This window comes from Syngnathus leptorhynchus, chromosome 1 (assembly GCF_054491065.1).
Source record: "Syngnathus leptorhynchus isolate UIUO chromosome 1, UIUO_Slep, whole genome shotgun sequence".
Classification (NCBI taxonomy): Eukaryota; Metazoa; Chordata; class Actinopteri; order Syngnathiformes; family Syngnathidae; genus Syngnathus; species Syngnathus leptorhynchus.
The window spans coordinates 22,015,370-22,036,702 of record NC_141195.1 but is presented as its reverse complement, the minus strand read 5'-3'; the positions used below and the strand labels follow the sequence as shown (position 1 = coordinate 22,036,702).

The following is a 21,333-nucleotide window of genomic DNA, read 5'->3' as shown; positions in this document are numbered from 1 at the left end:
CGCCCTTATGATAAACTGAAAGACAAATTTCATTTGTGCTTGAAAAGCGAGGATGAGAGTTTCAGTTGTGTGAGTGTGAGACAGTGTATGGGAATTTCAGTAAATATGTCCAAAAGTATGGTAATAATTTTCATCAGAGAGATTTTCTCATGCTTATGAAACCATTTCACTAGTATGAGCTGAAACAAATGTGGGCGTGAGAATGTTTCAACAATACAGACAGTAATTGTGTGGAAGAGTAATTCAGTAAAATGTGTGAATACAATTTAAAAAAAAAAAAAATCTGTGTATGAAAGATTTCAGCAGTGTCAATGTGCCATTTCAAAAATGTGATCTCAAGGTTTTGCATGGTACGATTACAGAACCGATTGCGGGAGAGACAAGGCAGAAACGGCAGGATTTACTGAATCAACTGATTTCATGACAACAACAAAAAAATAACAATGGAGTTGGTGGGGGTGCTCCAAAGAACAAGCGAGACCAAAACTCAAAGTGACTACAAAACACACATCAAGGAGACCGCAAACAGAACCTAAGGAACCAGGGAAGTAAATACAAGCCAAATGATGAGACAACCAGGAACACCTGGAGAAAACACAAAGTGTTGGAGCCAGCTGATTGGCTAACACGAGAGACTTGGTTGACGAGCACAGGTGGAATCAACGACAAACCACCAAAAACAAACCTAAATATCTTCTAGACCAGGGGTGTCGATCGCCAAGCTACTACTGGTCGATCAAATAACATTTAAAACAATATGTATTTATTTTTTTCTGTAGGCTCGAACCACCCCCTTACTCACATAAACCTGGCGACAAAGCTATCAAGTTAATCAACGCACTATGCATCAATGCACGGATGGTAAATACTCGCTTTTTTTCTTTTAAACTAAAAGTTTATGATCATCAAAAGTGAGTGGGGTTCCAAGTGCAAGTGATCAAACAACTAAACTCAGGTAATTACAAAATATATATATATATAATTTTTTTTGTAGTCGGTAGATATTTGTGACTTGGTCATTTTAAAAGTAGTTCGTGAGCTGAAAAAGTGTGAGCTCCCCTGTTCTAGACAAAAGACAAATCATCAAATGTAAATTTTGTGTGAGAGATCATTTCGGTCATGAACAGCCGAGTGTTTCAGTTGTTTGTGTGTGAGAGGAAAAATAAATCAATACAAAAATATATTTTCTACAATATTTTATATATATATATATATATATATATATATATATATATATATATAATCGTATAATATTAATATAAAAAATAAATAAATACATTTGTGTGAAAGAATTTTGGTGGTATGAGAATATTTCATTTATATATAACAGAAAAGCACCTCGCTAATCCTGTATGTGTGAGAGCAAAAACAATTTCAGTAGACTTCATAGATTAGCAGATACTTGGCAAAAACAATGATCAGTTAAAATATGATCGGAAAACTGATCAATCTCGTCATTGATTGCGTTCGCAAAGGAAGAAACTCACAGCAAATTTTTAAATCATTTGTTTTATTAGACAGAATTTGTGGGCCGGGCCAGTCCCAATCCCAAATGTACGCTGGTTATCGTTACTTTAATCGTTACTTGCTAATCGGCAGTCGGCTCCAAAATCTGGATCGTGTAAATCCTGGTGGTGTGTGGGTGAGCGTGCCACTCGAGTACACTCGAGCGACCGTTTCCTCAAGTTGAGCTTGCCAATGCGGGAAGACAGCGACAGCATCGCCAATCAATTCAACAAGGAAGAGCAATTTCCATGTCGTGGTTATTGGCCCTGGCTTGGCTTTGTGTTTCGCTCCCGTTACGGTGACTTCTATCATGGCGGTTGGTAATTGTTCCCAAAATTGTTTATTTCACTATTCTTACAGGTTTTGCACTCACAATTTGTACCGAAGCGAACTTCAAGGGCTTAATAAGATGTTTGACAAAAGGGCAGAAAATCGGCAAACAGCAGACACACATACGTGCCTAATGGGTGTGAAACGCACCTCGCCAGAAGGTTAACTTCTCTGCCTGTAAATTGGCGCCCCCCCCCCACTCCCCTCTCCACCACCTTTGCCGCCAACAATAGGCTCAGCAGTGCCCTGGTGATTGCCTCTTTTCACATGGAAATGGCGACCGGGCCGCCTCTCGTCAGCCAGGTTCCCCTGAGCGGTGTACAAATGACAGTTTACAAGGCGATCTGGGATGGATTGGAGACAGCCGCAAAAGGTTGGGGGGGGGGGGGAGGAGGCAGTGAGCGGCATATTTTTCTCTTTTTAGAACAAAGTGACATGTAAATTAGCTTTAAGAGCGCCACTCAGAACGCTGATGGCACCCTAATTGTCACAGTCAATTGTGGCCAACAATCTCTCGAGTCGGCGCAGGCTGCGACAACAAGGCCGCCATCAAAAGAGGCGTCGTACCTCGGCCACGTGCGTGCTTGCGCTCGTCTCGTCTACTCGCCCGCTCGCTCGGCAGGAAGCGTTCGAGCCACTTCTATCAACATCCCTCCAAATCCTTTGAGTGTCGGGATAACAAACCGACGTCCGGCCGACCGTGACTCTCCCCTCCCCTTGACCTCTAACCAATGGATTAGCCCGTCTGAAAAGTATATCGAAAATAATTCAAATAGAAAATGTGAAAACATGCAAGACTCCCGGAGGCATGTCGGAGAGGTCACGAGTCGAAAGCTTCATGAAAAGATGTTTGCTTTCGAGCAGCTCACCATACACACACTGTTGTGGGCGGAGCCATTGGCTAGCTCCGCCCTGATTTTTACACCTGATTATTGTTATTGCTCTTTTTTTCAAGAGGAAGTGAAATCAAGAATTTTGTTGGCAATAATATGTATTCTATGCGCCTCCACTATAATCTAATCCCCAATTTGTGATTAATAATTCATTTGTGAGATATGAATGAAGCAGCAAAACGCAGCCGTTTGTCACCATCATCGCAGTGTTGCCCGGCCGACCGGGCTCACGTAATGACCAATCACGGCTCAGCTGTTTTCTGGCTTGGGTCATGTGACCTTGGCCGATTTTTAGATTTTGCTGCTTTACGAACGCATGTTGTATATTGGAAATACATTTTTGCTCTTGACTTGAGGCATTTTTTTCCACATCTAGGGTAAGATGCCGAATGCATTGAGTCACTCACATTGCGAATGTATTGATTGCAGTTTTATTCCTGTAATTTCCTATATGGCTGTTATTATTTTCACATTTAGATTATTGTCTGGTTTTTTTTTGCCCATTATTGCAGCATTTTAATTTTTAATGCTTGATCTCTTCATGCGTTGATGCACATTGCTTTTTTCCATTTACATCTCACACATTCCTTTGCAATTGACGGGATCCAAATGAGGTTTGTTCTGCCTCGGTCCAGGTCCGGGATCCACTGAGTGCTATTCTAGTTTTGCAACCAACTTATTCCCTGAGGGATATTAAGAGGAATTCTGCGGAAAATATCAAATGTGACTCCCAAGAACGATCTTGATTATTTTCTTATCCCAGCTAAATGTTTTTGTGGTCGTCGGGCGCAAATGTGGGACGAGGTTCTTGCAAATGTACACTTGTACTTTTTTTTTTTCTTCTTCTTTGTGTCCTGAGAGGATGTGCACTCGATTAAGAGCACGGCAATATGCAAATGAATGTTGAGATGAGAGATACAACAATTATTCAAATGTTTGATTAATTATTCAGCGGAGACACTGTCAATTATTCATTGGGGCAAGCGCTAAAGTTATGCTTTTTTTTTTTTTCTCTGCAAGTAAAAAGTTTCCTGGCGGGATCTATCAGAGCCCGGATCAGAAGCCTTTTTTTTTATTTGTCAAATTGATTCTTTGTGACATTGACTGCATGTGATGTGGTGGTGAGCGGCAAGGTGTCCCTAATAAAGTGAAGTCCAGTTGTCAGTGAAGGTCTACAGAGTGCAAAGTTGTCTTAAATTCTTTATTCACTCAATCCAGCATCGGCGGCTTCATTTCACATGCGGACGTTTGTATCCGTGTGTGTGTGTGTGTGTGTGTGTGTGTGTGTGTGTGTGTGTGTGTGTGTGTGTGTGTGTGTGTGTGTGTGTGTGTGTGTGTGTGTGTGTATGTGTGTGTCAGTGAATAGTTGAGAAGATGGCAAATCAATAGTTCTCCAGTGCAAACATTTGTTTGTGCCCGGGCTAGCTTGTTCTCCTTCTTGTCCTCGCGAGAAGGATCAGAAAAAAAAAAAAAAAATGCTAACTCTTCATTTTAGATGTCGGAGGAGCCCTTACACATCACACGGCCCCGGCCGTCGCCTCCCGCTCTTTAATTGTCCGTCAATCTTGACGTGGCGTGGCGTTGGCGGCTATCAGAGACCAAGTCAGATGGGAGCTGCTCGGTTTGATGTTGGCAAAGCTGCAAGAGACGCAAACAAGCACAGTGGTGAGATGAGATACGGGATGCCCGAGCTTTGCTTCAGACTCCTCCTACTCTACTCATAAACAACAACAAAAAACAGATCCGGGCCTTCAGGAACCGGCGAGGTCAGTCGGCATGTCGCAGGTCAAACTCTCGCCGCTCTCCTTCTGTGTTACTTTACTGTAAGCCACATTTTCATTTCCAACAAGGAAAAATGGCGCAGAGGAATTCCACATGATCTGTTTTGACACGACTGACGTGTCTCATGATATCCTCATGTCAACGTTAGAGCAGTACCCTTCATGATTACGAGATGAACTGAAGATAAAATCTCCATTGTGGACTTTTTTTTTTTTTTATTCCGAAATGCTACATTTGTAATTTGGTAGCGGAGTGGTAGTCGAGCCCCGTGTCGGCGCCGTAGCTGCCGCAGCGTCTTTCTTTGGCGTGTGTGCGTGTGTGCAGCATACAGCAAACAAACCTTGCATGAATTTATTCATCAGCCGACATATTTGTACATTTTGCTCAGTTGACTGAAGCTTTGACATCAAGAGGAAAAAAAAAATCTGTGTTTGTACCTAAGCAGGAATCCATATTTTCTTTCAAGCACTTGTTTCCTGACCTTTGACCTTTTCAAAATGTAAATAAATGTATTGCTTCTTTGCTGTCATCTTGTTCTGCGAGTTCAATTTGAGCAGCACCTTCTCAGAGTTTGGGCCGGAAAGTAGGCAGCTTTGTACGACACACACACACACACACACACACACACACACACAAATACACATGCGCACACACACACACACAGAGAAAACAAAAACGAGGATTATATTTTGATTTTCTGCCTCCAGGCACATTCAAACTCCCAGCGACTATTGATTCAAATTGACAAAATAAGCCATCAGATTTCTTTGCTGCAACGTCGTATTAAACAAGCAGACAAAGAATACACCTCGTAATCGCACTTTGATAATCAAATTTACATGCAGAATAAATATTAAAACAGTAACGCCCCCCTCAATTAACAACATATAGGCACTAAACACACCGCCTCCCCCTAAAGGTCACACACACACACACGCACACACACACATACACACACACACTTAATCCGTTTACACGCTGAATATGCGGCCCCACGCACAAGAGCCTGCGTGCGTGGAGAAAAGCAAGAGCTACCACTTCAGGCCCGCCTGGATGAATGCATCTGTGGCCGTGTGCGCGCGGGCGCGCGCTCGTGTGAAAGTGCGCCAACCACGCCGCTTCGTTTACATGCAAATACCCCAACAGCAAATTACGCGTGGCAATAATTCACCCAGGAGCTGATTCACTTTTCACCCGGGGAAAATGACAGGCAAAGCGGCCTTACGTCACTTCCGTCACACCACAAAAGTTGGCTGGAAATAAATTCAATTTACCCGTTAATAATAATAATAATAATAATAATAATAATAATAATACATAATACATAATAATAATACAAATTAATAATAATAATTAATAATAAGTTTAAGACTCAAGCTTGATTATACTTTTTTTCCTGCAAATTAAACAGCATCTTTGTTTTTGTTGCTGCAAAAAAAAAAAAAAAACGAGGATGGGGATTGATTGATGATTTAATTAGCCATCCAGTAGCGACCTGCAAAAGGAAGGGACACAAAATATCCCTTCATTTGCTTAGCCAATCAACTCGCTGCAAGGGCGGGGCTTGCTCCCTCACTCCATCCCTCTGTGGATGTGTGTATATGCCTGTGTGTGTGTGTGTGTGTGTGTGTGTGTGTGTGTGTGTGTGTGTGTGCGTGTGTGTGTGTGTGTGTGTGCGTGTGTGTGTGTGTGTGCGTGTGTGTGTGTGTGTGTGTGTGTGTGTGTGTGTGTGCGTGTGCGTGCGCGTGCGCGCGTGTGCAAGAGAGAGAGAGAGAGCGAGAGAGAGAGCGAGAGAGAGAGCGAGAGAGAGAGCGAGAGAGAGAGAGCCAGAGAGAGAGCGAGAGAGAGAGAGCGAGAGAGAGAGACAGAGAGAGAGAGAGAGAGAGAGTTGAGATGGTTGACTTCTTTAATAAATGTGGGGTTCATCCTCTTAAGTGGCCTCCAGAAGCGAGAATCACTCTAATAAAGCTCGAAAATGTCGATGATATTCGCATAATATTCCTGCAGGGACTCGTGCAGCTCCGCGGACACTTTACGTCTCTTTATGTCACTTTATGTTTTTCTCCCCTCTCTTTTTTTTTTTTATTTCTTCGTTCTTTTAGTGCCACAGAGCTATTTTAAAATAGCCTGTATGTGTCACTGTTGGAATATAGTTTGTCATTTAAATGTAAAACCATGATTTTTTTTTGGGCTTGATTTTTATTATTTATTATCTAGCGCTAAAAAATGTGCAAATGAGTAAAATGCTAATTAACCCCCCCCCCCCCTCCATGCATGTTACATTTACACGTAAGTTATGTAGATATACTTTCATGCAGTGCCAGGATTGTCAGCTTTTTTGGGGTAAAAAATTAACAAATAAAATTACAAACACATGGCATCTTATGCATCAAATTTAAAACGAAGAGCCCAAATATTAACGTTGTTATTTGTTAACACCCACACACAATTTTTTTTTTGAGTGAAACTGTTCGAGTTTTCTTAAATAATTTTCACAGAAACATAGTTAGACGCTCACTAAAAGACGTTGGTTCTAATTTCAATAATTTAGCGTACAAAATTGCTACTATTGTATTTTAAAGAAAAATACATATTCCGTTGAAAACTTGCACATTTGGGCGACCGGCCAACGCTTTGCGGTCAATGAAGCGGATCGAGAATGCGCACATCTCTGCCCAAAACACCAAGTGTAAATAAAAATTTGCAAATAAGAATCCTTACGTGTTTGCGGCTGGCGTGGACGTGCCTCAAGTTTTTCCCCGCGCACACACGCGCGCACACATCACACTTGCACACAAACTCCGCGTGGACATAGTTGGTTTCACAGTGCCAAAGAGAAGGATGCAGAAAGCGAGCGGAGCAGGAGGGGGCAACAAGAGCGTGTCGGGGGTTGGGGTGGGGGGTGGGATAGAGGAAATAAAAAAAATAATAATAATAAGTTGAAGCCAGAAGATGCTCACGTTTGGCTCCCCTCAATTATCCCCTCCCGTGAAGATAGGTGGCGTGCGTTTTAGGGGGCTTCTCCTCCGTGTGCACTGCAAAGAAAAGGAGGTGGAAAGAAAAAAATGTCATTAGAAGAGGCGGAACACGTCAGTCCCGACCCAGGTTTGTTTCCTGGAGTGGGTGTAAGACATCAGTTGTAAACCTGCCCGAGCAGGACGCGCGCTCCCTCCCTCCTCCCAACCACAAGCAGGCTTTATTTCTAAGGCTTTATTATCACCGCTGGACCGGAATCCGCTCACCGCCGCGCTCCGGTGTCATCGGACCAACACACCACTGTTTGTTCCCCTCACAGCAAGCAGGTACGTTCCGCGCACTTTTTTCCCCTTTTATTCGCCCTCCAAACTGACGCGCCACACTTCGCGCCTCACTTGGAACTTACCTGCGCAGGTGGATGAGGTAGTTTGAAGGGAAGAAAAAAGGAAAAGAGAAATCCATGCATGCGCAGAGGCGGTCAGTGGAGGCTCCTCGTAGCCGGCACCGGGCGCTCTTTGCCCGGCGTTTTGCCCAGCGCAGCTCCGCCTGTGCTCGGAGAGGAGCAGACGACGCTGGTCCGCCCGCTCGGTCCACTTTGTGCCCACTCGCGCCACGCTGCAAAACAATTGACACGTCGTTTTCGAACTTATTCGCACATATTTGATCAGTTAGTTCCACGACAATCTTTTAGCTTTCCTTTGTGCGCAATTTACGCATTCAGCGCAACCTGGTTTTCTTGCATTTTCACTTGCGTGTTTTCTAATTGATTTTGCCATTTGCGAAAGCTGTGCGCGGCGTTAACAATGCAGTCGCAGCAATTTGTTCAAAGTTCCGTTATACTTTTTCCTCGTGTGTGTGCACGCCCGTGGAACTCAGTTTAAAAAAGACCTAAAATATGATGAAGGTGCCTTTCCCCCCTCATTGTCGAGTTTGAAGCCACTACACAAGCTGTTACTTGAACAAGTAAAACTAAATAAATAAAACGTCAAAATGAGGAACTTTTAAAATGAAATTATTTCAAGCTTAAACACAACCATGATAAAAAAAAATGAAGATGTGTGAGGTTTTTGTTGATTTTTTTATCGTCCCTTGTTGACATCGTAATCTCAGAATTATCCCAAGTATTTATCATTTTTTATTTTTGTCATTGTCTACACCAAAGTTAGTTTGTGCGTCTGTCTCGCAAGGCTAACACTGTCGCGGCTCTTGTTTGTGTGCGTGTGCGTGCATGTTGATGTGTGTGTGTGTGTGTGTGTGTGTCCCGTCAGAGTGAGACGACAAACTGAATCCACGCGTTGGGGTCCATGCGAGCTGCCGTCTGAGTGAGCCCACACGCGCACTTCTAAATGAGGCAGGAGATGATGGCGGATGGGCCCCGGTGCAAGCGGCGAAAACAGGCCAACCCCAGACGGAAAAACGGTAAGAGATCATCCGCTCCGATCTTTCCCTCTCGCTCTGCTGTTTGAGCGCTCCAGTCGGGACCGTTAGTCCGCTCGGGGACAAACCCCACGCCCGCCCGCCCGCCTGCTTGCCTGCCTGTGCGGTCTCGTGTGCCCGGCTTGCGTGTCTTTTGGGGCTGCGTTGTTGATGGAGCTGGTGAGCAAACTTTGGCATGTTGGAAAGTTGTGTCGGTGCCGACGGGCCTGCTGACTGGCACGAACCCGTCCGTCGTGGGGTGGAGTTGGAGTGCTTGTGTCTAACGGTCACCCGAGTGTGGCTGATCCCTGGACACGCGCGACTTGTGACTCCTTTTTTTTTTTTTTTGCTTCATTTGCGCGTGTGGGTGTTGGATTTTTATTTACATCAGGCTATTCTTGTATATCTAATTTTTGGGCGTAATTTTCTTTTCAATTTAATTTAATTTTCAACCTAAAATGATCGGTGACAGAAAGCCACGCGGCTCGTCGCGTGCATTGCTGGACTTGACGGTTCGACTTGTCGTCTCAACTCGGACACTAATTGGCGCGCTGGAGGTGCACATTTATTGCTTTTCTTTATCCATTCGAGTGCGCACTTTCCCACAAGAGGCAAATGTGCTGTGACATTTCCTGGCCCCGTTATTCCTGATTATTCCACACATACACGCTGAGCGTGTGTGTGTGTGTGTGTGTGTGTGTGTGTACGTGCGTGCTTGCGTATTTGCGCGCGCGCGCGTGTGTGTGAAACATGAAGGCTGCCATGCAGCTGCTCAGACAAGCTTTGCATTTTTCTTGAATCGAAACTTGTTAATTGTATTAGATTTTTATAGCAACGCCGACACGGATTCTTTATTTGGATCAGATTTCATTTATTGATTTGCTGGATCGATGCTAGGAAAACATAATATTCCTCTTGTGAAAAGCAGCAGCTGGCGTTCAAATATTTATTTATTTCAACAAATATATATTTAGAGTTTGTTGAGTAGCACCTTTTTTTCAAATAAATGTTTTTTTTATCACCCCCTTAATGTTAAAAAAATATTCAAAATGATTTTCACACATTAAGGAGGAGCTCAGTTATTTGAATCGCTTGTGAAAATAGTTGCATGGAGTATTTTGAATAATATTATATGACATGTAGTAAGATCCCTGCTTGATGCCCTCACCGGGCCCTCCCTTTACGCCCCCCACCACCCCCACCCCCTAGTCCCCTGGGAATCTAGAGTCTTATTGGGGTTTGTGTCTTCCCCCTGACTGCGCGGAAGACTAACCCGGTCTGTTCCGCAGTGCCCGGCTCCGAGAGCACCGCCAGAATAAGACGACTCAAACCCAAACGTGCGTGGTGTCGAAATCTTGGCGCGGTTTGGAGAAAGCGGCTTCGTGTGTTCTTTTGCAATTTATTTTAGGGCCTGTTTGTGGCCAATGTGATGTTTTTTTGTTTTTTTTTCTCCAGCCATCCAGCCAATTAGTATTAATGAGGCCTTTGCTCACTAAGTTGTCCAAGCGATGACATTCTCATCCAGATGACTGTTGGCCTTCAGGGCTGGAGGTGGCACACGGTAACGCTCTCTGGCCAGCGTGTCATGTGATATTTAGACACAGCTCGTCACTTCCTCCTGCATGTCTGCGCACAATATTCCAAAGTCACATGAACACACACATAGTGAAAGTTCCGGCCCGGTCAGGTGTGGCTCTTCGGATCCAGCGGTGAACAAATGTGCGGTTGATTTTCCCACCAAACGACGGGCAACGGCAAATCTTGTGATAAACCGGGAAATATATTTATTTTCACCCTGTGCATTGCCCTCATCTGAATCATTTCTGATTTCCCTCTGTGACCTTTGACCTTTAATTGTCAGGATGTCCCCTTGGAACTGTACTCAGATTACATAACAGCTGCAGCTCAGTAACGCGCTTTACATGTCGTCTGAATTACAGCGTGTGTGCGTGCGTGTGTGTGTGTCTAAGCATGTATTGAGTGTAACACAATGCCACATTTGTGCCAGTCCAAACAATTTGTCCATTACAATTATTCCGCAGTCTTTTTAAAGTTGTGTGGGAGAAAACCGTGAGCGTTTAGGGAGGAGGGGTGGGGGGGGGGGCATGTGAGAGTGAGGCAAGGTGCCCCCCCCTCCCCACCCACCTCCCCTCTCCCTCAAGGTAGAGAGGGAGGGAAGGAGGAGGTTTCGCAGGCCGCTCGCGGACAATTGATTGTCAGCGGTAATGTGTTTCATTTACATGTTTATACCGTCAATAATGGCGGGGGGTTGTCCGCCGCGCCATTCAGCGCCGCCATTCCCATACGGGTCGCCAATTGTGTGCAGCCTTCCGCTCCTGATGGCTTCTTCTAGCGCATACAAGCAGTTCACGGCCGCGTCTGCGTCCGAGGGATTATTCTGTTTGAGCGAGTGAAATAATGACGGCGAGATGTTCCGGGGCCCGCTGCGACGGCGCCGTCGGCACAAACGCGGCGTTGTCACAGCCCGGCGACAATCACAAACGGGCCGAGGTCAGAATTGTCCCGTCACCGGCGGCGTGACACCTTTGGATTTCATCTTCCCTCGGCCGTGGCTTATAAATGTAAATATAAAAAGAGATTTATGAATACGTCTGCCGGATGGAAGTCGAGCGCACGGCAGTCTTCTTCTCCCCCAACGTTAAAAATTGAATCCTTTTTTTTTTTTAAATTTGATATTTTGTCATTTTCTCATTTTCTGATGTGACATTTTGTCTTCATCGTCATCTCTTCTGATTTGTGTCCTAGTTCGGCAGCATGTGTACACATGCATGCACAGTTGCTTGCATCTTTGATAAGACACATAAAAGCAGGACACACACACACACAGACTAATGATCATCTCCTCCATCCTGGACGTTGGATGGAAGCTTTTTATCCTTCCCCGAAAATAGCCACGAAAAACATTTTCTGACCTTTTTTTGTTTTTCTTTACCATTTTGATTTCTTTTTATTTCCTTTGCATCCTCGACCACCGCGCTGGTGTGAAGACACGTCTTTTATTTTTCACCCGCCCCCCTCCCGCCCCCACCTTCCCCTTCTCCTCCGCCTGGCGGCCAGAGAACCCACACTCGCAGAGGCACCGGCGGGCCGGACCCCTGACACGGCGGGTCTTTGGAATGCCTTAGGTACCATTTCACTTTGGCTCACATCAATGCTGACCTGAATGCCTTTCATATCTGATCCGCCGCGTCTCTCCTGGTAAACATCCCCCAGGGGGAGAACAAAGAAAGGAGCTCCTCTTCTGCTGCTTCTTCTTCTCCCTCTTAATCACAATTCAGCCCCTCTCGCCGCCAGCAGCAGGGCTGCACATTTGCATTCAGCATCAGAAAGGGGGCCGAGATGAAAAGGGGGTGGGAGGGGGGGAGGTGATGGAGGAAGATGAGGGAGGAAGGGGTGGCTGCTGGAGAGAAATAACTGGGCTGTTTGTGCTTGTTTGTTGCCGGTCCCCTGGTTACAAGCCTTTTATAGCCTCCCTCCTCTATGCGGGGGCCCGGGCCCCTCCTGACACACAGATAGTGTTACGAGATGGCGTGCTCGCACTATTCGTGGACACCCGTCCGCTTCTTGAGAAGAAGCGACGGGCCGGAGCATCCGCGAGCAGGTGTCGTCTGGTTCTTGCCGGGGAAAAAAAAAAGTTAGGAGCCGCAAACACCGGGCAGGTGTCTCGCAAGCTCCTTGTGTAACTGATATCTTTATCGGCAACCTCCCAGGCGGGGATGGATGCAAATCTTGAGTAAAGATGGGGAGGTGTGGGATTTGGTCGGGAGGGGGGGGGGGGGGTCATGTGATATGGATTTCTTTTTACCCTTTCTTTTCCTCACACAGAACTTTTTTTCTTCTTTTTGGTTAAGAAGCAGGATTATCGGTACACCTTCCCTCCCCCTCCTCTTCCTCATGGCCAAGCTGCGCAGGATTTAGGCAGATTTACTTCAGCAAACACCTTTGGACACTGGCGGTGGGGGTGGAGGGGGTGAAGGAGAAAGAGTCTGTTTGCAAAAGGGGCCTTTTGTTCTGGGAGGTTCTGGATAATGCCTTACCAGGCAGCCATGATATTAACCCCTGCTTTGGAGGGACGGGGTGGCTGGTGGCTGGGGGGGGGTCCCCAAACACACATTTGCAGTCTGTGGCCAAAGTGGCGACCAGGACGTTGTGATTTGGTGGCTGGTGACTCTTGGACTCTTCTGACACGTGTTGGACTTGATGTCCCGCCTCCTCGTTCCCTTCCCTTGCAAGAAAATGTAGACCTCAGTGGTCCGGCAAATACCTGCACGCTGATGCACGCCACTTTTGATACCCGATGCGTCGGCAGATATCACGGCTTGACTCATCCCGCTGCTTGTTTTCTGATGTGATTTTGACGACTCGACTTTTTTCGATTTGAGCTTATCCAACCCGCGGTATGTAAAGGTGGAAGTCGGCGGCGTTTGCCACCTTGCTAGAGGATGCTATTTGAAGCGAGATCACTTTGCTCCATTATTCACCGCTTGGGAGCCACCTCGCCGCTCCCCTCCCGTTACCTTTCTCTAACGAGGCCTAGCCCGCGCCGCCGCGTGCCCTCGCACGGAATTCCGACGCGTTATCTCGTTTTAATTGCGGCCGATCGCCAAGCCAGATGAACAAAATTAGGTCGTTTTGCGGCTGCACGCATTTTTTCTAGCTTTCATCTCAACCGCTGATCAAGCGGCCGGCTAACCGGAGGTTGCAGCCTAAAGAGGAAATGGTCAGAAATTACACGCGGCCTCTCTGTTATTCAAACATACAGTTAACCTCTGGCAAGAGTGAGTCAAGGAGAGATGAAACGTGGAGGGGGGAGGGGGGGGGAGTGCAGCACCCTTTACTTTAAATGTCAGCACACGGACATGTGCAGCAAAGTCGAGCGTGGCGAAAAAAAAAAAAAAAAGTCAGAGAGGTGAATTTACGTGTTAATCGGTTGTGACTGGATAGCGAGCCCCCGCCCCTGAACGCCGCTCGTCCCGCCGCTGTCAGAGGCAGATGTCAAACAAACACCTCCTCAGGTAGCGGGGGGATAATCACGCCGACAGGCCCGTCGTCCTGACAGGCGGCTCACACGGCCGAGGAGACACTCGGGCTTACGTTTCAACGAGGCCGAGGCAGCCATGCACGCTCATTGCAGAAAGTGGAGAAATAGGTTCATATCTTTGGAGGACCAATCAAGGTTGACCTTTGGCACACCTGATGAGCTCTCATCATCCACAAAGCAAGTGGTTGGAACTCACTGGTGTTTAGTCTCCAAACATTCCTGACTAGAAGTTGGGACTTCCGTGCAGCTCAGCATCTAATTACTTCTACCGCCAGCCCATATCGAGCCCCCCGCCCCCTTCTCCTCCGTGCAGTCTATATGCACCCCCGCCAAGAGAAGCTGCATCCTTATCGTCCGGCATTCCTCAGATAAATTGCACTGTTATTCTTACGACTTGACGAGATCTTCCATACTTGAATTTGAGGTCATTTTATGATGGTGTTAGGGCACTACGTTCTGATGAGCGCCTTTTATTTCTCGTCCTTCGCACCAAATAGCAAACTAAAGGTGATAGACACAAATTGTGGACTGTACTTCCTCTTTTTAGCTAGGAGCTGGAGTATTTTTAAAAATTGCGGAAAACACATTTGTTCTGAGAGGCATTCTAAAGTTGAGATTTTTTAATTCACATTTATTTTTATTTATATCATATTTTTATTAATTTTACTGACTATAGCATTTACACATATATATACATATATAATATGAATAAAATATGTGTATCTCTCTCTATATATATACATATATACATAGTATATACTTATATGCGATCTGATCCTATACGATCCAAGTTTTTTTTTTTTTTTAGTATGTTAATGATATGTGTCTATAATTAGATTGAGAGTGACATCTTAAAACATGGCGCTGACTGTACAACTATTCTGGTCCCCTAGAGAAGGAAGGAAAACACACGCAAGTCATGTATCTGCTGTGATGTTATGGAAAATTGAAGCTCACAGTTTTGTAATCACCTTTCAAACGTTGGAAATAAAATAAAATTGAAAGTGCAAAGTTTTAAAACTGAAATTTCAAAATTGAATAAAATAATTGCAGTGTATAAAGTCAGATTATATAAATGACATTGCAAAGATGCAATAAAAAATATTCTGACTTCTTAAAAATCTTCATAAATTATCCACGATAATGAGATATATTTTCTATTTTCATCAGTATTGTGACTAATTTTAGTTTTCTATAAATGAATGTTCAGTTGGCTGATCTATAAAAGGCAAAATCTGAGAAATTGATCATCTCTCGTTGATTTCATTTCATTTCCAAGTACTTTCTTTCTTGAGCCTCTTGACATTATTGTAGGCATGATCTCAAAACCTTGACCCAAAGAAACGGGACATGGATAATGGGAATAGATATGCAGGTGGAGGTATTGCTGTTCCTGCTTTCTTCATTTGTCTGCAAGCTGGTGAAACACCAATCACAGTTTGGCTAATGTTATTATGTTTGCTAATTAGTTGCTGTGACTGGCAATGACTTTTCAGTAATTAAAGTCATGAAATATTCATTTGTGCTACCTTTGCAGTAGCCTTCTTTAATTGTCATGCTGCATTGGCAATTAATAATTTGGCACTGCCCACTTTTGGGTGATACTTTTTCTGCTGACTCAGGACTTTTTTTTTTTTTACTTTTTTTCCAATTTTAGTCTGTTCGGCGAGGTACTCGAGTGTCTCGCAGACTAAAGCAGATTGGTCGCCAGACAGTCGCAAGAACGACAGACAACCGTTTACACCAAGGCTCTTTTTTTTGTCAATTACAAAATGGCAGACGCTTACATTCTTTATTTAACATGTGTCGGCCAGCTTCTCCCCCCCCCCCCCCTTCCGCCCACCTCGCTGCAACCCTCAGAGGGAAGCAGATAAGGATTTTTTGATGAAACTTTTAGTGAGTCTGGCTGCTCCAGTTTCACGTCACAGACAACCCCCCCCCCCCCGCCCCCAACCTTCCTGCTGCCATATATTGTTATTAAGGTTTGCGTGGGAGAGGCGAGGGTGATTATGTTTTTAATTTCAACCCCCTCCCTCCTCCCACCACCTGTTTGCAAATAATTTAACGGCTTCCTTCCTCTCGGTAGTCCGCTTCATCTTCTCACGACTCGCGTTGCCTTCATCTTCTCCTGTCATCATCATCCTCTTCTTCCTTCACCCCCCCACCCCCTCCCCCTCCCACTGTCTCTACCCCGCCCTCATCTTTTTTTGCGGGCTGACGGCTTGATGGCCGTTTCGACAGGCCGCCATTGAGGTAAAGCAGTGTGACGGCAGAGTTTTGTTAAGCTCAGAACAAAGGCTTGGAGATGGCGGGCCGGGTCCATTGTCCCGAGCGCATATTGGCCTCTTTTGCAGGATTTAATGCTCTGTTTACCTCCAGCCAGTCACCGCTAATATTCAGAGAGGAGCTCCGGCCTGTTAGATGCACTTCAGGGTGACGGAAGGGAAGGCAAAGTTTTATATAGCTATGTGTGTGTGTGTGTGTGTGTGTGTGTGTGTGTGTGTGTGTGTGTGTGTGTGTGTGTGTGTGTGTGTGTGTGTGTGTGTCTGGACTGTCCCCTGCATGCTCTCTGGACAAACTGAAAGCAGTGCTCAGTGGGATTAGAGAATGAGTGTTGTTTCGGGGGGAGGGGGTCATTGGACTGAACACAGCACGGAGGGATTCTGGGAGTTTTTTTTTCCCCGACCGTGTTTTCGGGCAAGTCCAGTTTACCGATTGTGTCAAAGTGGCTCTTTTAAAGAAAGAATGAAAAAAAAAAAAAAAATAGGGAGGACGGCCGCCACTTGCAGCTCTTCAGGGAAAAACCATCCCATATAAACTAAAAAAAGGCGCCGTGGTGGTTTGTCTTTGTTTTTACATTAATTTCAAAGCTACATTCCAGAGCCGTAAAGGCGGGTGAAGGCGCCGTCGTGGAACCCAATGTTACTTTGACGAGCACATAAAGATCGGGAGCCGGTGCCAGTGGAACCCATCTGCGCCTGAGAGCGGAAGACTTTGATTGGTTGTTTTAAGGTCAGCGCTCTAACAAAAACCCTCACAATGATTGACAAGCTGCTACTCTGATTGTTTTGAGGAAGAAAGACAGTAAATCCTCTTCCTCTCGCTGGCGTAATTAAAGGGTTAACTGGATCAAAGAATCCCAAGAACTTGGTGTTCCCCCCCCCTCGCTCCCCCTCCCTTGGCAAAACAGTTACAAAATTACAGCAGATAAGAAGTGAGCAGTGTTTATGCAATCAAGCTAACGAAGAAACAAAACAATTTAATGCGGGAAAAATCATCATTCATCTGCATTATAATTGCCTCTCTCTCACACATCTACCAACATGCTTAATTAAAATTGTGATTAAATGCGGCTGCAGCGCAAGCAAAGACACACACGCACGCACGCACGCACACACACACACACACACACACACACTCCAGCACCTAAACAGGTGCTACAGTTTAAAAGTAAAGGGAAGAAGCTAATTAGCATTAGAAATTGTCAGATTGCCTGCAAGAATTTGCGTTAATTTCACTCACTGATGAGGTAATTTATGGCGGGTGGGGGAGGGGCATTGTGGAGGGTGTAACGTGAGGATGATTACTGCAACACACACACTGCATGCAGGTGAAAGTGTTGGCTAAATACAGAAAGTTATTTGCCACACGCAGAAAAGCTCGGAAGTTATTTGGAAATTCGGTGCACGTGGCTCACACACGACCCAAATGTTGCTGCTTCACAATCCAAGTCAAGGAAAACACAACACGAAGCTGGTGGCTGGGAATTTTTTTCTTCTTTTTTTCCGATGGGAGCTCCGCTCGGGATGTTGGCGGCCGTCCTCGCTCCCACTCAGATTTTCCAGAACCTTCACAGATACTGCTGATCTGGACCTCTCATGTTCACAACCCTTAGTAATTACCTGTCATTGTACATCATTATAGTTGGCGGCGCTGGAATGTCGGATCTGGAACTAGACAGTCAGCCAAACCTTTCCACCATCTTGGGGGGGGGAGAAAAACAAACTGGCTGTAGAACGTCTCGCTAGAGCCACATTTCTTATGACGGCTGTTTTGTGCCAGCAAACATGGCGCTTGTGTTTTACAGTGTGGTATAAAGAGCTGGTGGGGGTGGAAGGCTACGTCCAATGGGAGGCGTCCTTACGGCAGAGCGTGGCGGCAAAAAGTTCGGAAAGTCCAGGAGTGAATCCTTAAACCTCCTCGTCATCACGACTTTTGTTGTGATCTTATTTTGGGTCGTTGTGCATCACAAAATATGTACAGCAGAGTCGACCGATTTTTTTTTTTTTCCTTTAGGGGTTATAATCTGTAAAATAAAAATAAACAATTTAAGAGATATTTTCCAAAAGGGCCGTTTTCCTTCAGTCACAGCAGAGTTCCTTCCCGATTATTTCATGTTGTCAGCCCCTCTCGGAGACTCCCACTCCCTCCCTCCCTCTCTTCTCATCCTCGGAGCAGGTCAGCCAGTAAGTGACAAGGTATTTCGCTGTTTTGTGAACCTTTGCCAGACTGATTGTTCACTGCAAGTGTAGTGTAACTGAGCTGCTTGTAGCTCGCCCAAGTGTGGAAAATAAGATCGAGGCTGATTTTTTTTTTTTTTTGCTTTCACCGCCATTGAACAATCCCTCCCCCCCTCCCGAGCCCACCTCACCACTTTCCCTCTCGGCTCCACTGAGATAGTAAAACAGATATCTAGACTGGTACGTCTATTTATGTTCCACCTGACAGGCCGCCGTCTGCGTCCAACTTTTACACTCACGCCGCGATGATCCGTGACCGCTTATGGCCGCCGCGACCACGTGTTGAGTCACTGCCGACATATTGTAAATCATAAATTGCTTTAGCCAAGTGTGTCATAATTCACCGTGATTATTATTTCTGCTTTGGAAGTATTATTTGGATGTATAGTTTGGTTGTACCCGCTTTACCACATGAGCCGGTACTGATATTCATGTCGGTAGTCATTTTCGAAGATAGATGAATAACCTGGATTGGGGTAGAAATTGTTTCCACTCTGGGTTAGGATTAGGATTTGTTGGGATTAGGTTGCCCTAACCCACAGATGTTGAACTCAAGGCCCAAGGGGCCAGATCCGGTCCGCCACATCATTTTATGTGGCCCGCAAAATCATGTGTGTCAATTCAATGTTTCTTGTTCAAATACCAAAATTATCTTTCAGTGAGATATTGGAACAATGTTTGTTATAATCCTAATTTCAAAATAAATTAGAAAATTGTTGAACTTTTCTGTTGCGTGGATGTGATAATATCCACCCATTCATTTCTATTTAAGTCATTAAGAGTGAAACATAACTCTGATGCGGCCTGCCACAAAAATTAGTTTGACGCCAAACTCTTTTTAGATTATTGACGATGAATCTTTGCACTTTTTTGCATTGTACCAAGGAAGGCCTTTATCTTATTTTGAAAAATTGCTGGCACAGATTCAAATGAACCCATTCTATTTTGGAATCCCACCATTTTCAAATTCTTCTTCTGATCTGTGTGGAGTACCTGTTGTGATTTTTATTATGATAAGTGTTTCTGCCAACTGGATATAAGAGATAATATTATTATAATGGCTGGAGCTGCCCGACTGGTGTAACAGATGTGTAGAGCTGCGCTTTACCTCCTCGCACACAGTGGCGTTTATCTCGTAGCAGATGGAGGAAGCCTCTCGTGTGTCGTATTAAAAAAAACTCTACCTTGTTTATAGCCCCGGGCGCAGTGTGGAGACAACCGTGGATTTATCAGACAAAATGCTACCTTAAGTGTCTCCCTATGATTCCGACATATTTTTTCTGTCGGCCTGTGTGACGGGATGACGGCGCTTAGGTGAAAGGGAGATGACAACAAAGCGTGTAGGGAAAAGCCTGGCGGAGAGACGGAGAGGGAAAACCGGAGGCGGGGGCATCGCTAAAATTAGTACAGCATTAGAGCGGGGGCACGAGGGGGGGTTGTGGAATACACACACACACAAAAAAAACAAATAAACAAAAAAAAAAAAGCTTGAGTGAATTAATGTGCGCATAATGCGAGCGCGACCTGTGAAGTATGCCAGGGTTCCTCAGGTAACAGGATTACGTGGGCACATAATTGATCCATTCAGGGGGGGGTGGTAGGGGGGCGCTCTAAAGAGGCCACGGCTTTGGAAATGCACTTTATGGCAGGCATTCGTAAATTCAAAGGAATCAATACGTCACTTTTATTACATCTCGGAGCCAGATGGGCGTTAAAGGCAGCGCTCATCCTTCCTTCTCGACCGAGCGAGCTCTCCATCACACCTCGCCAGCTTTTGTCTTGCAGCGTTGGCACGTTTGTGTACGTTCGAAGCTAGCATCCTTTCACGCAACGTCGCTATGCTACTTGGCTAACCGTTGTACAATCGTGTACAATCGTGAAAAACAAACATACCAGATTTTTTTTTATATTTAAGTTATGAATGTTTATATTGATGGAATTATTTTAGGAAAAACATATTGTTAATCAAAACAATTTGATCACTTCGATTCTTCATCGTAGCCATCGTAACAGCGTCGATATTTTCTTAGTCAGCTTTTTCAATGTTAATGTTATGAATATTGATGGAATTATTTTAAGAATAACAATTTTGTTAATCCAAACAATTTGATTATTTCGATTATTCATCGTAGACATCCCAACAGCGTCGATATTTTCTTAGTCAGCTTTTTCAATGTGGCTGACGTTTTATGACCCGGAACCACTTTCAGTTCACAGCTGTGCGTTATCACCCGTTAATTTCTTGACCTCGTAATGTGTTTGAGACCTTCTGAATTGGAAGGTGTTTTTTTGTGTGTCTGTAAATGTGTGACATAGGTCACCTCTCCACCCTCTGTTCCCGTCCTCCCTAATTCCTTGACTCTCTCTCTCGTCTTTTGTTATCTTACTGATAGGTGCCCGTATCAAGGTCCTAGCTTTGTCGCCAAGACCTTTGTGTGTGTTTTTCTACACGCTGTTTTTGCAAACAGTAGCCGAGTGGATTTGTAGCAAGGTGGCGCCGTGATTTGAGATTGTGTGTTTGTGTGTGTGTGTGTCATTCTGCATTATCCGGTCTAAAATATGCACGTTTCACATAAAGACAACGGCATCCTAGGCTTAATTAACATCCCGTGCTGTAACGCAAATGAATAATGCAGCAAAAGACTGATGCAAACGGAAAGAAGTCGCTAGCAAAGAGAGGAGGCCCCTCCACAATTAGAGGGGCCCGCTTGCCTGACGTTTGCCAGGATTCTCTTTTTCCCATTCCAGTAGTTCATTTTCAGAGTCAGTAAATAATAAGAAGTTGGTGATGCTTGCGTTTTTAATTCCGCCTCCTCCCCCCCCTCCCTCCCTCCTCGCCACACGCACT

The 21,333-nt window shown here is 45.1% G+C and overlaps 1 protein-coding gene across 4 annotated transcripts in view; it reads left to right on the top strand.

Moving 5' to 3' along the window:
- The first annotated feature begins 679 nt into the window (after positions 1–679).
- zeb2b (zinc finger E-box binding homeobox 2b) overlaps positions 680–21,333 on the top strand; it is a 56,516-nt gene continuing 35,862 nt past the window's right edge. For 2 of the 4 annotated variants that reach the window (XM_085909325.1, XM_085909299.1), the window contains exons 1-2: positions 7,571–7,813; positions 8,756–8,906. In XM_085909325.1, the coding sequence (XP_085765451.1) occupies positions 8,834–8,906 (73 nt within the window). In that variant the 5' untranslated portion in view covers positions 7,571–7,813; positions 8,756–8,833. Of the gene's footprint in view, positions 956–7,570; positions 7,814–8,755; positions 8,907–21,333 lie in introns of those variants that run through there. The other 2 variants (XM_085909316.1, XM_085909308.1) reach the window with 2 other exon arrangements.